The sequence below is a fragment of the Dinoponera quadriceps genome, unplaced genomic scaffold (genome assembly GCF_001313825.1).
Source record: "Dinoponera quadriceps isolate SergipeBrazil2010 unplaced genomic scaffold, ASM131382v1 scaffold566, whole genome shotgun sequence".
NCBI lineage: Eukaryota > Metazoa > Arthropoda > Insecta > Hymenoptera > Formicidae > Dinoponera > Dinoponera quadriceps.
This window is the reverse complement of record NW_014555972.1, coordinates 1,334,639-1,351,137: the sequence shown is the minus strand read 5'-3', so window position 1 is coordinate 1,351,137 and position 16,499 is coordinate 1,334,639. Positions and strand designations below refer to the sequence as shown.

The 16,499-nt window shown below is 39.1% G+C and overlaps 1 protein-coding gene across 3 annotated transcripts; it reads right to left on the bottom strand.

Moving 5' to 3' along the window:
* Positions 1 to 1,285: 1,285 nt before the first annotated feature.
* LOC106746327 (progestin and adipoQ receptor family member 3) lies at positions 1,286 to 16,496 on the bottom strand. Of its 3 annotated transcripts, XM_014622849.1 has the most exons (10): positions 14,280 to 16,496; positions 13,756 to 14,218; positions 11,487 to 11,626; positions 10,394 to 10,576; positions 4,501 to 4,661; positions 4,207 to 4,363; positions 3,436 to 3,588; positions 2,362 to 2,641; positions 2,069 to 2,233; positions 1,286 to 1,643 (listed from the first exon to the last, which is right to left on the bottom strand). In XM_014622849.1, exons 4-9 carry the CDS (start codon positions 10,538 to 10,540, stop codon positions 2,094 to 2,096), a joined length of 1,038 nt encoding a protein of 345 aa, XP_014478335.1. In that variant the 5' UTR covers positions 10,541 to 10,576; positions 11,487 to 11,626; positions 13,756 to 14,218; positions 14,280 to 16,496; the 3' UTR covers positions 1,286 to 1,643; positions 2,069 to 2,093. The 3 variants fall into 3 exon arrangements, with proteins under 3 accessions (XP_014478335.1, XP_014478333.1, XP_014478334.1); XM_014622847.1 differs by lacking the exon at positions 11,487 to 11,626; XM_014622848.1 differs by lacking the exon at positions 11,487 to 11,626 and having other exon boundaries at positions 14,291 to 16,496.
* Positions 16,497 to 16,499: the final 3 nt, after the last annotated feature.

Below are 16,499 nucleotides of genomic sequence, written 5' to 3'. Positions count from 1 at the left end.
AAAATACAGTTCATCAACAAGTAAATCAGTAAACATCAACTAATAGTAACGTTACAACAATGTCATAATTTGCCACACACATACAACTGTTATAACGTGTGTTATGTCGCACTTACATTGTTGAGTGAGAAATTATAACATTGACGCAATGTTATTTGATATTTATTGGACAGTCTTTTATTTCTACCTTCAGTTTTTCAATTAGTATAACACAACAGTGAGTTAAAAAACCATCTTATTTTCAAACAATATGGCAACGAATGAGATTAACTTTTGGCTACAATTCACTGCAGTAATTTGTGAAAAATTAAGGAAGAAAATTATAATAATCATACGTACAAAGAAGAGAGAGAAAAGGTATCAATTACTGAGGGAGGATACAATCTTATTCATAAATAAAACATTTATTTCACTCTTTTTCAACAACTCAGCGAACAACATTGCTTCAATCTATTACGGCTATTATCACTTAATTATTTGTATGCATAATTGTGAAAAAGGCCGCTCCATAAAACGCGGCACTCGTGTTGGAGTCAGTCAGATAGGATACAATATATTGCGTTCCGATATCGTCCTTCTCATTCGATATGCGGGTTTCATTGGCTGTACGTGTATTGTAAAATATGCGAATCATACTTGTAAGTATGCGCCGAGCTAAGAATAGCGGCTCGGTTCGGTAATTGCCTAACGTTACGACTTTTTAAATGGGTGCCAATGTCACCGGTGCGATTAACCAATTGTCGTTGTTACGCCATGCATCAATATCGACGACTCTCATTAGGAACGATGAAAAGAAAACGCGCGTGCTTTTGTATCAGATAATCCAGTGTCCCAATATTTCTAATATTCTTCTTAAAAATGGGTCTTCGTAAAAAAACACTAACTTCATCGATTCGTATTGAAACGTTCGAAAGGCACTAGTCACCGTGAAACATAACAAATTTAAAATATAATAATCAGGATTTCAAGTAAAGATAAATTTAAAGTAACGATAAACCTTAAAAATTAAGAGTCGCTTTTGAACCCAGCAGGGCCAAGAGCGGAAAATGTTGCGCTCTGTTTGTACGTGTCTTGAAAATTCACTTATAACTCTCTTGATAAATTCGACTAACAGAGACATCTCCACAAATTTAGTAAAATATTAAAATTCATATTACACCATTTTTCGGTCCGACTTCGCACAGTCCACGATTTAATTTAAAGAATGTATTTCTGGAATGAGTGAATAATTAATTTTAATCAAGCTGCTTCGTCTTCAGTCTCGTCGTGTTACGATTTGGTGTAATTTGGTCCTGCTAAGATTAAAAATCGAGAGGAAGGAAAAGTGCGGTTTAGAATGGAACCAGTCTTTCTTGCAAAACAAACGTATATAAATAGTGATGCTGAACAAATATTAATAGAGCAACGCGTAAAAATATCGTGAATTATATTCATCCAGCGATTATCGTCCCATCCCAAAATTGCGACACATGTTTCCTAAAGGCGAACATGCCGAGATTATCGGTGCGCGTACATTCGCAATGGATTTTCTATCTCGCAGGACTCGTTCTTCAAGATACCGTAAAACGGCGGTTCTTTATTAATCCATGACGACCAAGTGTTCGCCTTCATCATGCAAGAGCACTGCATGGCGAGAACGGATTCTGCAACGAAATGTAATGCATTATGATAATTCATAAACCTCTTCAGCACGTTTCAGTAATTCGGCAATTTCTTTAACGTTCCTCCTTAACGCTAAATCCTCGCTGTTTACGCAATTTCCGCGAATCTTTAAGCTTAATCACGACTCTCCGCCGTTTTGTCTTGACGCTTTTTTTTTTAATCTCTTCTTTCTCTTCTTTAAATTTCTTTTCTCTGTTAGCTCTCTTTAAAAAATTAAATGACTGTCGCAATGTAACGTTAACATTTTGTTTTTTTCTTTAAAAAATTAAACAAACACATCTTGATTGTTCTTGAAGTCTCATAACACGATTGCACAAATCGACGTTACGAAAATGTATGTAATATTGTACATGTAAATACAGTGTCATAATCATTTGAATTACGAGCATTATCTCGAGCATTATACCTGGTTGGCCGTCGGGATCCGTATGTCATAATGTCATACTGCTCGGACACCCATGATGCATTCTATATTCCACATAAAGCATCCCAGTGTTATGCCAATAATAAAGGGCTAGCACGACCAACGCATGCCACCACTGATGCGACGAGCCGATATAGTCCACCCAGCCTACGGTAGAAACGTCGTGACAACGTATGAGCGATAAATGTGTTTTAAATAATAATAGTTACATATATTATTATTAGTTATATCGGAAAATTACCAAAGTCGACATAATAGCCGACAATAATTATTACCTGGGCAAAAACGTTCGGGTACTTTGAGCAGGTAGAGCGCGAACGCTATTGCGTTAATAATATACATTCCTATAACCCTCGGAATCAGCATCCTGACGATCGGATTGTCAAAGCCACCCATCGCTATGGTCCAATGCAGCGTTGGCAGCACTCCATATATCGCCCAGCCGACAAATACGGCCAGTTTGATGTTGCCGTTGATGTTCAATTTGGGTATTTGCAGCACCATGGCAAAAATGAAGATCGCCAGCACAGTCACCAGGTAGAATCGCTGCAGCTCCTGCAAAGAGTTCACCGATTCGAGACAGCGCGGTACTCCCGCCGATCCGTATGAAATCGGCACGTTGTTGGAAATATTTCCGGTAATCACTTGCTCTCCGAACTTCTTGAAGTAAAATCCCATTCGAAAGGATAGTATGAAGTAACGGTCCAGTCATTCGAATTTAAGTGATTCTGTATTTATATAAAGTGAATTCCTCGCTCCGAATCGTCGAGTCGATGTGTTCACACTCGAAATTGATGAGAGAATCTAACGTGTCATCCTAGGAAGTGACTCACTCTAATCGACCGGAACGTTCGCTTGGCTTCGAATGAAATTTCACTCTTTTAAGATTTCACTTCAAGAAACTCAGAGAGTCGGCTGCCCGAATTACGAGTCAAACGATCGCGCGAACACAGCATATCTTACGCTTGCTCCGAAAAATTTACATAACGAGGAGACAATGACCAGGAAGGTTGCAAGTGAATTTGAGAGATTTCATGATACAAGGTTTTTAGGTGTCAAACTTTCAATTCACAATTTCTTGATTCTTCGAATCGCTGCCGATGATGACAGGCGCGCACTATGGACGAAAAATTTACAACGGCGATTGAAGTGGCAGAAATTGAAAAATTTGTCGGAAGATCTGAATAAATCAATCCTTGGACGGTGTGTTTCACGTAGTTATGCCAAGCACCTACTGACACCGATAGCCCACGGTGTTCGATTTCGTCGAATATGGTATAGGCTATCAATATCAGTGAAAGGATTAACATGCCAACGAACTTCGTCAAGATAGCTGACATGTGCTTCACCTTATGACACCAGAAGGCGTAGTAAACACCCGACATGTAGATCGACAGCATACTTAGAGCGATGCCGAACAGGTCGAAGGACAGGAAGCACCAATAATCCTTCTCGCTTCGACACGAGAACGTGTGGTATACGGAAGAGAGGATCATACACACCTAGAGCAATTTTATTTATTTATCCGTCTTATCGCGTTAACGAGTAGGGGAAAAGCACCAAGACTGATACATCATTTCGTTTTCGGGTTATAAAACCCCACTGAAAATGTAGAATTAAAATTTACGTGCGTGGACGTGAAACGGCAATATTCTCCTATCAGAATGCATGTAATGACTGGTTATCTAACGATAAGTACGAGACTCGAAGTACAATGTTCAATATATTAATGTCTGTCGCAACAGTCGCAACAGTGCAACAGTCATATACTTGTAGATTAGGCCACTCTGAACAAAAAGGTCCCTTACCATTTTGCAAATAACACGCAAACTTTTCAGTTATTAATTAATGAATACCTCATTTTCAATCATTAATAACTCGAAATTTTGCGTGGTTGTTTGCAAAATGGTAGAGGACTTTCTGCACAGTTTAACCCGTTCCACTTTCACACGAGCGCTTGTACGAAGCATACCAGAATCTCTGTATATTGTCTCGTAAGTAACTACTTTTTAAGAAGTACAGAGAGATGGAGTAATGACGCTTCGAGAAAGTAGATACCAAAACCCTGTCGACTTTCTATATCAGTTTTGGTGATTTTCTTTAACAGATTAGTGTTTTACCTGAAAGCAAAGGAGTAGCAGGGACACGATCAATTTGTCGCTGAACGGCGCATGGATATTCAGCAGACAGAGGTCGTACAGCGTCAAACCGAAGAAGAGCATCCAGCCGAAAATGTGGCTCCATATATTCACGGTCTCGTTTGTCCACCAAAATATGCTAAAACACGCAATGCTTTCGTGAAGTGGCGCGCGCTGCTACCTCGCCTACGCTCGGGTCTATCTCTCTCTCTTTATTTCCACCGTGACCCGAGGCCTCCGTTTTATCGCGGATGGTTAAGGTATGTGAAACTCAACCTCTCGAGGCACAGTTTGGTGGTCAGGTAGCCGCGATAACCACTGCGTATGTAAGGATTGAACCGAAGGTATTCAGGCGCCTCGTCGAAAAGGAGCAATCGTCTCAACTTGTCTTCCTCCTCCGGCGTAACTTTCCTCTTGGCCGTGGAGTCGTCACATGCCTGTTTCAAAATCGAAAAATCGAAACGCTTTCAGCATATCCATGCGTAAAATCTTGACGAATGTTTGGATGACTGCTCTTGTCGAGAAGTATCGATCATTTTCGTGCAATGATAAAATGAAATCTGAAATAAAGGATCTTTTGCAAAAGATGAGCGGTGATATCGAGGTGATTACACCACCACGAGGAGGAAGTGAAATCTCATCCTACAGTGAATTTTCAGCATGTTTATTAGTCAAGAAGACAAAACAACTTGATCACTTCCGGGTTATGAAACGCCAAACGTTACGGGTTATTTCTTTTCGCCCTTTACCCGACGTATTTCGACAAAACTACGGAATTAAATAAAATATAAAAGTACGTACCTAATTAAAATATTTACGGAAGAAATCGATGCATATATATGACACGCGTCATTAATTTTTTTAAAGTTTCACGTAATCATGTTATGTGGCATTGCGTAATAAATTATGCACGAGTAAAGTAGTTTTTTGCGAGAAATCTACGGGAAATTCACGTCAATACTTGTGTGTTGGAAACATCCGCGAATTAACAAGGCCAATGTTGGCGAAATGCTGAACGGATGTAAACGACGTTTCTCGCTTCGTGCATGTAATCGATCTAAATTGTAATAATGCGCGTAAAAATACTTTACATAAGAAGCAGGCGTGACGACATTTCATCGCGCTCGCGATATTCCGAGCGATGCGAACTGCTTTCGTCGCTTTCATTCGTGACATTCCTTGCGATGTAAACTCGCCGTTCTAACAATGGGATGATGCGACTTTACAAAACAATGAAGTCTTTCCTTGATTTTCTGATGTAATTGTTAGAAAAGGAAAATTCCGCCCGAATTACGTAAATTCACGGTTATCGCTCACGAAAATTACCGTTCCATCATTAATTCGAATTTCCTACGTTGCGTAAATAATAATAATAATATAGCTGTAATTTCAGTGCATCAACAAAATAACAAAATGATGTGAAACATGAGAGATAACGGGTTATAAATATCTAACAGTTTGCGTCTTTCGTTGATCTACTTGACCTCTTCGTCTATTTATAAATTTCACAGAGATTTCTCTGTAAACTCCGGGAAGTAGATGTAAGGAAGTAATAAGGAAGTAATATTTTACGTGTAAGTGCACTCACTAGAAAAAAAATTAGCCATGGGAACTGAAATTTAGCCGTAGTGGTTAAAACGTGTTTTTGAAACAGGGACTGCTAACGTCGTTGTTATTGTAGCTAGATTTATTAACTGTTTGAGTTTAAACACAAACTACAAAATGTTAGCTTGATCGTACGAAATTCATACTCACATTTCCGACTAGAAATTTATTGATATTTTTGGTAATACAAGCTGTCCTTAAGCGTATGCTGAGTTTATATGAAATTTAGCCATTTACTTAATATTATATCGTATTTGAAAAATACATTTAAGCACTGATGGACTTCAAAATCTCGGATAATGAGTCAATCACTTTAGGTGACTACATTACTTCGTCGATTAATATAAACGCGTTTTACATTGTCTATACATAGTATAACGGAAAGAGAGAAGGAAGGAAGAAGAAAGAAAGAAAGAAAGAAAGAAAGAAAGAAAGAAAGAGAGAGAGGAAGAGGGAGGAAAAGAGGGAGGGAGAGGGTGCAGCTAGCCATTAGTCTTAGTTACTTGTACTAATAATTTTAGCTGATAAAATTACACTTCGTAGAAAATGCATTTTACCTCTAATAACCAACTTTTAGCAACAACAGCAAAGATCGAATTAGCTAACGAAATTTAGCTGCCAGCATCATTAAATCATTTCTCTAAGTATATACAAGATGAATTGCATCATGTACATTCTATTAACACACGATTCATCTTCTAGTGAGAAATTATCAAATATAGTATCGAAATAGAAATTAAGAGATAATCGAATCGCAAATAACCAATTTAATAATAATAACATTAGTAAACATAACTCGAATAAGACGCTGTCCGTCGTAGATCGTCCACTGGGATTAATACACCGACGAAGGACACAGAGTCATTTGAGTAAATTGAGGAAGGGCCGAGCAGCGAGATGAGCGCAGAATGTGGGAAATACTACTCACGACCCACACGGCGCCGTTTCGCACAAGGATTGCACGAGCAAGAACGTTTCAGTCACACCACATCTTAAGAAGATACGAAAGCGGTAAGTAGGCCACAACGGGACCTGCCTTTCATCCGAGTGTGTCAAGTTTACGCAGTCCGCTTTCCTCTCGGTGCCGCAGACTCTAAAACTAGCGAAATCGATTCCCGTCGTTGGCGTGTGGAGCAACGGCCACCGCCGCGATCAGGACAATTACCGGTCGTGATACAATAGGAGTAATCAAAGAGTAATGTTTGATCTCTTTCTAGAATGTAATATCGTGAAAGGCAGCGAGTTACCATTATTGTAATGAGCACTCGCTGCCTAAGGTTAAATGTCGATTTCTTTTTTCCTCTCCTTCTCCACCTGCACTCGGAGAAATAACTTGATAATAGCAGTTTCATCTCTTTAGCTGGATCGAACTTTGCTGTCATTGCTGAAAGTTGGCTGTCAGAGGTAAAATATGCATTTGCTGCGAGATACACAACTTTATTCACTGAAATTTAATTAGCTGTGCCGGTTATGAATAGATAATATAAAACATATTTATATAAATCGAAGTGGTGTAATGCAGAAGACTCCATAAACACTGTCCCATTTCTTAAGCATAGTAACATCGGAGATTTCCAATCGAGCTCATCATTTTTAATATTTATACATCGTGACTGTTGAGAATTTAATGAATCGGTAATGATGACAAAACAGCAGTCGTGATACACGAGCATTTAAAAATAACAGGCATAGTTGGAAATTTGAATGTTACCATGCTCATCCAGATTTACAAGGCGATGATCGTTTCGATACCGATGATTGATTTTTTGAATTTGACTGATTTTTCAAATTTTTCGGATTTTTGATAATTATTAGATTTTTCAATGATATGCAAATGAGGATCGACTTTATATTTTTTTAATATCATGCCAATGTATAGTTGACATCTAGCTATTTATATAATATGTAGAACATCATGTACACACACATATAAATGTCACATCATATAAGTATCAACTGATCATTCATGATTTAGTCGGTATCAGTCGACTCGTTATATCCATATATCAGCTTAATGTGAATATGATATGAACTGTTTAACTGGATAACTCGATTGTCAACGTCTATATGATATCTTTTAGATATCATGACGAAGTCATACAAATATCAAATCGAACATTAAGCTCCACACGAGTTCAATCGGATTCCTCATCGAATCATCGAACGTGTGAATCCGAGTGGGAAAAAAGACAGCATTAATAAAGTTTTTCTCCTAAACAACTATATTTAAAAAAACGTACGTTTAAAAAACATCCTTTAGACAACTTGAGATGTCTTAAATTATTTGAACTATATCTAAAGTGAATAACTTCACTATTTAGAAATCTAAAGTTTCGGGTCCATTAGTACCTAAGCGTGCTCTTCAGATACAATATAGTATCAACCAATAAACCAAATAAGTGGCTAAGATTTAGACTAAATCATTATACACCAACATCTTAAGAAGGTTGTAAGATAAAATGAGTTTGATGAGGATTCAATGAAACTTACACTACGTATACATTGAAATATTATCTAATTATAATATAGCATTATAAGAAAAATAAAAAAAATTATATTTTTATATTTGTAATATTGTGTATGCATGTTGTGTTTACCTTAACTTTGTTTCAATTTAACATTTACTATTTAGATTATTGAAATAAATGTATAAAAATGTGATATTTTGCTTGATAAATATTAAATTTATGAGTGGCTTCCTTTCAAGTAGAACATAGAATAATAATGAGATGTCAAAATGGCAGAAATAACTATAAAAACTCACTTTTCGATCATTTTGTCATCATTCTGACATTATTTTGATATCATCGTCATTATATATTTTATCTAGGCTTGATATGTCACTGAGAATACAACACTGGGCCTTACGACTTCCTTAAAGACAGCTTCTATTAAAGTATGCGATATATTTCTAGTCGGGGATGTATTATTTTAACACTAATCTAGCTGATATTTTTCGTTATGGCGCCTAAATTCAAAAAGGTAATAAAATCTAGCGACGACGGTAGCAACGACATTAGTACTATCGCTATTTCAAAGATATATCTTCATTGTCACAGTTATATTTCAGTTCCGACGGCTAATTCTCTCTCTGAATACGCTTATCAACGGATTGCAAATATTTATGGCACAAAGGAGAATCGCCAATGATAGTTCGCGTATCCGTACGCGGTCTCGGGCTTTTGTTTAGAACGTCAGGCTTCACGACGACTACGCGGAACAAGTCCTGTTTAATCGGCATGCAGCACACATACGTGCACGAAAGAAGAAGCACAAAATTATAGAAATTATCACGTAACCTAGAAAGCCGCAGCCGCGTGTCTTGGTTTTGCAAAACGGAAGCGGATGACGTTGACGAGAAATGGAGCACATCGACCATAATGTCCAGTATGGCGCTACCGTCTTTGAATCAAACTATTGATTGCACGCGGCTTTTCCACAATGTGTACCTTTTATAGCTAATGTCCGCAGTGGCACGCCAAACCTCGCGAACTGTGTGGAGTACGATTAATTCTCTCTTTTCCTTTTTTCCACTGCTTTCAAATTTATTTCAACGTTTTCGAGAATGTCTCCGTACAGGAAGAAAAATGAGCTCTCACAGTTAAAAACTAGTTGTCCATATAATAAACACTGAGATTTAGTGATCAGACCTAGTTTTTAGCTGTGAAAGCTAATTCATCTTATGACTATGGTCGTACACGGAGAAAAGTAATTAGCTTTCACAGCTAAAAACTAGACTAAACATTAAGTTTCAGTTGTATTAAATGGATAATTATTTTTTATCTGTGAGAGCTAATTCTTTCTTTCCGTATAATTCAACCTTTCATTGGCATACTTATTTTTTGCTGCTTGCTGCAATTTGGCACATCGGATCTGCGAGTAACTTTTCCGATATTTAAAAATATGTATATCATGTATATATAAATAAATATGTTTCATTTATTAGATATCTTTTTACTCTCCGTATAAAAATGTTCACTCGCACTTATTCCTGATTTTACTTTCATCGCACAAATATTATAATTTTAAATACACAAAATTCAGATAAATTTGAAAAAATTGTCATTATTTTTAAAATAGATAATTTACGAGATATTAAAAAAGTCACTGTATTAATTCTATATAGAAAGAAATAAAAATTGTTGCACACTTTGGAAAAGAGTTCTATGTATTATATATGTGCGATAATTCAAGATTCAATAACTATGGAATTTTACCCTTTAACGATAAGGTTGAGATCAGATGCAACCCCACGGCTCGTTCATTTTACAACGTGCACGTGCTGTTTCTCTCCTTAAGGAATGTTTCATGTTATTATTTATTTCTTTTATTCATTTTGTACATTGATTACGTGAGAAATGAATAAAACAAAACACGAAGTCAGATCCAATCCTACTTTCCCGGATACGTTGAAAAACCACCTTGCCATTAGAGGGTTAATTTTTCGCTGGAGTCAATTTGACCCATGAGTGCCAAGCTAGAGTTAATTTAGATTTTAGTTGGAATTGTGCACATCACGGGAGAAAGGAAGAGGCGTTATGAACGGAGACGAACGTTGACTGACCTTGTTGACGAGCGGCTTACTCGCTTCTTGCGCCAATTCCGTTGCAGATTGCTTTTCATGACTATTATTGTTATGCACTTGGCCATTATTGGGCTCTTTTTCACAGTGGTCGCTAACCTCCTCTACACCCGCAAGTAGTTTCATCATTGAAGCAGCGTGAACCTTTTATACGACACCTGCTTCCTGAAAGACATAATGACAGAATGATTGACGGACAGCCGTACGTAGCAATGGTCACGGAAATATTCTCGCGTTATCAAACAAGATTCGTCCTGATTAGTGGGAAAAGCTGCAAAATCTCGATTAACGCAAATTGTAAGATGTATATAGACAGCTGTGAGTATAATTGTTTTGTTTTAATAAACGATCTAAAATTGAAAGGAAATCAAAAAGTTAAAGTCAATAGAAGTAATGCATTCAGGCGATTAAACCCCTCACTGCATATGGTGGTCACTTGAAAGCATGCCGCATGCATAAACAAAAGTGTGTTTGTGTTTAAATTGATAGGGTTTCCTCTCGAGTCGTTAATCATTCATCATCACTTAAACGGTATCGCGCTTTTTCGCAACATTAGTTCTGAGAGAGATCGGAAGTGAATTACTTCCGACCGACGTTCGGTTAAGTAACCTACTCCCATTGCTGGAGCGGTTTTTCTACGACATCTCGGTTGTGTTCTCGCTCAGGCTCGTCAAGCACATATATTCTACGTTTTTCCCAATATTTTCCGTTGAATCTCGACAAGGAGAGTCTAATTTGCAATTTATTGTTTTGTACGATACCGGTAACGCGCAACTTTCTCGCGAAAGGAGACTGCCCCTCGCGAACGAAAGGCAAGGCAAAAACCGTCGTAAGCTGCGAAATACCTTCTTACGCGAGGCGGCCTAATTGGGGAGAAGCGAATTTACTTGCACCCGTACAGAGAACCGGTAGACCGGCCGATGTAGTGATTTCGCGCGCCAAAGTCGCGAAGGCCGTGTTTAAAGAAAACCGCGAAGTTTCGCGGTTCACTTTCGAGCATGCCGCTCGAAATTGACCGATTAGAAAACGCCCGATTGAACCAGAAGCAATAATGAGAACTGATATTCGACTTTACGTGGAAATCTCTGGTCGTCAACTTTGCCAAGGTAAATCGGGAACATGTGAGACCGCTAACATGCGGACTAGCGTCAAGAGTGGGCAAAACCAGATGTGCTCCGAGATTCGTGATGTCCTAGTTGGCTTTTTATCTGGATACTGCGAAAGAGAAGGAGAAAGAGAGAGAGAAGGAGAGAGAGAGAGAGAGAGAGAGAGAGAGAGAAGAGAGATAGGAGAGGAAAGAGATTGTGCTGTTCACTCTCTCTACGTCACGCGACGTCTAATCTACGAGAAAGTCGAAGTTGCTCCTTGGAATCCGTTGAGATCGTACGTCTACACCCGGTGAAAAGTACGATCGCACAGATAATATTTTCACCATTACAAGCGGGAAATAGCGGGAAGCGTATATGCGTAACGTTTGTGATAATTGTGATTTTTAACAAAATTTTCCACCGTTCCGCCGTTTGGACGGTTTCGATTTTCGATAATCTCACGCAGAATATAATGAAAGAGTGCACCGACAAATGATAACATACATTGTATTTATGCATCATTAATGACAATACCCGTAAACGCGAGAAATCTGCCACGTACTTTTGAAGATGACTTTTTATTGAAGATCACTTTTTATTGATATACCATCTATTGAATAATTTATTTCTATATTTAGATCTGCTAAGAAATAATGTTCTTTTTTATTATTAACGATTTAACGACCAACCTTCAAGTCACCTATACACAAGAACTTTACTGAAGAACAAAAAGTCAACCATTTGGAAGTAACTGGGAGGAAGAATAATTTATGTAAATGGGTCATGAAAATTGCAAATAAGTAATATGTAGCAAGGCCAATCAATTTCACACTATAACTTACTATAATTTCTTTTAAATTGCGAGAAAATTGAAACACAAGACGTACAAATAAATAAGTCAACCTTGAAATTCTTTCTTTTTTGCGTTAAGTTTCCTGCCGGAGAAACCTGCTTCTTCAGCGGAAATAAATCTTGCATATACTTGCATCCGTCTACATTGTACGCGAGAACTCTACTTCGTCGTTAGTTTGTTGATACGTATTGAATGTTATCTCAATTGTTGTATAATAAATAGTATATTCTTATCATCAAGTAACAAGTATCGAGAACAAAAGCGAACGTGTATTGTTCTGCATTGTTGCAACTTCGCGCTCCATGATGCTCACGATCGATCGATCAAAATCGCCATGTCGCAATGAGATCGATATCAGATCGATCTGTAACAAATGTTTAATTGTCGCAAAAATTCGCCTTATTCGCGAAATCGTTGATAAATACTGATAAATTAAACACACACAATAGGTTTTCTTTTATCGCTGCTGCATGTGGGGTCTCCGATTGACAACACAATAAAATAGATTTCGAATGACCGCGAGTATAATGCTTCGCTATCACGTGCCCATTATCATGCGATTCATGCGACAAGTTAGACCGACAACTTGCGAACGCGTCAGCGGAATTAATCATTTATCGATGCTACGTCTACAGGTCACTTCCTCGGATTTGCAGGGACAAAGTCCTATTACGTATTGTAGAGAGCGCCATGTCTCGGGAATAAGCTGACATTGAGTTCATCGAGCGAGGTGTGCGAACGGTGCTAACTTCGGCACGGGGTTTATTTGTTACTGATTCATTCATCCAATTATTTAGGTATCAACTTCGCTCCAGAATGTAAGTTTAAATACGTGCATCGTGGTGTGTGCACAAATACTTTCTCTCTCTCTCTCTCTCTTTGTCATCAACTGACGCGTAGCAAATTTTACAAGGAGACAGACAACCCAGTAAACACCAACTAATTAACAGAAACGTCACATCAGTGTTACAATTTCCCACTCAATAACGTAAATGCAATATAACGTGCGTTTTATATAACATTTATATAGCATTTCATATAACAGCCGTCGAGTAGAAAATTAGAACAATGTTTTTGTCGGTTGGCGTTTATGGGGGGGGGGGGAAAAAAACATCATACCGGTGCTCCTAAAAACTTGTTTTTCATCTCACGTAACGAGATGAATAGAATCAATCGTCTTCCACGGTATTGCGACAAATCTCAAAAAAATCTTTTCTTTCCTTACCATTTGGTCGCGCGTTATACATCATTTGCATATGTAACGAGCGCAACATATTTCCGCGAAGATGAAAATATATGAATAAATTAATAACGAAATCTCGCTCGCAGAAGAGGCAACAAAGTCGAAATGTCACTTGCCCTCCGCGCCGATTTCCGCACTTGAATGAACAGTACCCACGTACCTCGGGGAGCGATCGGCAGTCGGAGGAACGGGGACTCATCGACGTCGTGGTCGGCGGTCTATCGGCGCACCGGTGTACTGTGCGTGAGCGAATCTCCGCCGCGTATCAGGTCGCGATTCCGATCGACCGCACCGAGCGCGCCGGGCAAAGCACTGGCGGTGGATCCCGCCGCAGATCGCGAAACGGCTGCGGTTACGGCAGTGGTGGCGGTGGCAGCGGCGGCGGCGGCGATGGCGACGTTGGCGGCGACGACGTCAGCCAGGGTCGCTTCCGAGGCGCGTCCTGCGTGAGGAGTGCGCGTCCAGGAACCGATCGTCCTCTCCTCCGCTCCGCGCGCGTTACGATTGCGAAGAGGGACACAAACGCGCCGCACTTTCACTGCACTCGGACAGTGCGAGTAGCCGTACAGTTCTCTGTGTATCAGGATCGGCCGGGCGGCCTTCGCGCTATCGCGACACCGGACCTGCAACACAACTCGGCGATATATATCTATATAAGCGACACACGATATAGAAGATAATTACAGGGCAATTACTAATTCTTCGAAGCGATAATCCAATTTCCACCGGCAACACGCGCGTTACTTCTCGACATTATTCTTCGTATCTCGATGATGATTTGGTTTTATTTGTCTCCACGGTCCTCTTTCGGAAGCTTCGCTCTGCATTTTCCGCCTTGTTACCAATTGGTTCTCAAAACAATATTTTCATAAATCATGTTTTTATAGACGACATATATTGAGACACACATTTTTCTCTGTGTGTGTGTGTGTGTGTGTGTGTGTGTTTCTTTCTAATCTGTGACCCATGCTTGCGAATGACCCATTTCTGTTTGACTTTAACAGATCGTCGTTCAGTCATCTCGTATATAACGTTCTCTTCCGCGTACTACTTTTGAGTTCATTCCTCTATTGAAACCAATTTAACTTCAATTACAGTTTTAACAAGCGTTTTCCGTGTCCTATCGTATTGGAGCGCAAAAAATTTCAGAGATCGCAAATAACATAATTTTCAGGAGCATCGTTGAAAGAAGAGACGCGACCGCTCAGATGGGTCGCGATTTTGAGCCACTCTCGCATAAACCACGTGGCTAAAATTCAATTTCGAATTCACAGAGATTCGCACGGATAAATAATCGAGGCATTTCCAAAGGAGATCGGAAAACGTCGATACAATATTATTCGCTGGGGAATTCGCCGAAGCAATTATCACGCGAGTCTTTCGTTACAGGACACTTGTACAGTGGGGAATACGAGAGCTACATAACGCGAGACGTGTCCGTTGTATCGCGATATTAGATCCCTTTATCGCGCTCGCGCTCGGATCTACACGATCGGACGCGAGGAAAGAAGTATATTACCTATATATACCTTATCATATCACGTGGACTTTATTATATAAAGGGCTAATGCTAAAATGTACACAAGATAAGTTATTAAAAATGTTCATTATTGCGGTAGTAATAATTAATTACACATAGTCATCTTCTACTAGAGAGGTGAACGATGATCAATTTTCGAGAGCTAACTCCTTTAAATACCAGATTTGACGCGTTCACTCGTAATTAAATTACAGCAATACACGTTCGTATGCGTAAGACAAGGTCGGCGTAAACAGAGCGGGCCGCCGCATTACATACTAATTCGATTTGTCTTCTCTAGATTCCCTTAGTCGCCCCATCGACTTGCCATGTTTAAGCACCGATTACATCGAGACTTCGCACTAACGCGCTTTACATGATTCGCAAGACAAAATCGTTATTTTTTTTTTCTTCTTACGTACTAATTAAGTAATCATATTTTATGACGTATTAGATTTTATTTATCTATGATTAGAAGCCAAAACACTGCTAGCACCATCAAACAGTGCAAGTTATGTAGTTTCATATAATCTTAAACGAACTATACCGCTGAATGACACTTCGCAATTTAACAACACATTTTGTTCATTTTGTATATAGCTAAGTTCATTTTAAGAAATAATGTGTGAAATCACATTGCCTTACCCTTACAGCCACAATATATCAGAAATACAATATTGAAATCGCAATGTTTAAATAACAGGTTCTATTTAAGTCTATCGTCCGTCCGGCAATGGACAATACGATCGCCTGTCGCCAAGTGCACGCGCGTTATATTGTGGATGAAAGGAAACACCTGGTTACGACAACTAAATAATAATAATTATAATTATAATTATAATAAAAAAAATCGCTGTTTTAAAGAAAACACCTGCACGCAAAACAATAGTAAAAGTATTGATGCGAGTAAAACGTCGCGACAAGCAACCAAGCCGGTCGGCGAAATCCCGGCTCGCAGAGCGCGACGTACAAACTTAGCAGCGTATAATCATGCACTAATACGAGACGAGTGCGCCGGGGGACTTTAGAAATCCGCGTGGAGGTCTCTCCTCGCGCTTCCGACACACTTGTCTAATTTCTAACGCGGTCCGGTGTATAAATTTAAATAGTCAGAACTTGATCGCTCTCTTATATCATTTATTCGATAAACAGTGACACCAACGACTACGTTTCCCGCATCAGCGTAAAGCCAAACTGACAGCCGAAATGATTGCGAATTCGTGCGACGAGCGATTCGCTCGCTCCCAGTAAATCACACAGTACACCCTACGGACCCACGAACTGCAGGTACACACGTCAGGGGGTGGTGGTAGTGAGGGGGGGGGGTCAGACAATTAGACGAAATTTGTATCTAGTGTTTGCACAATTCCGACATTACTTAAAGT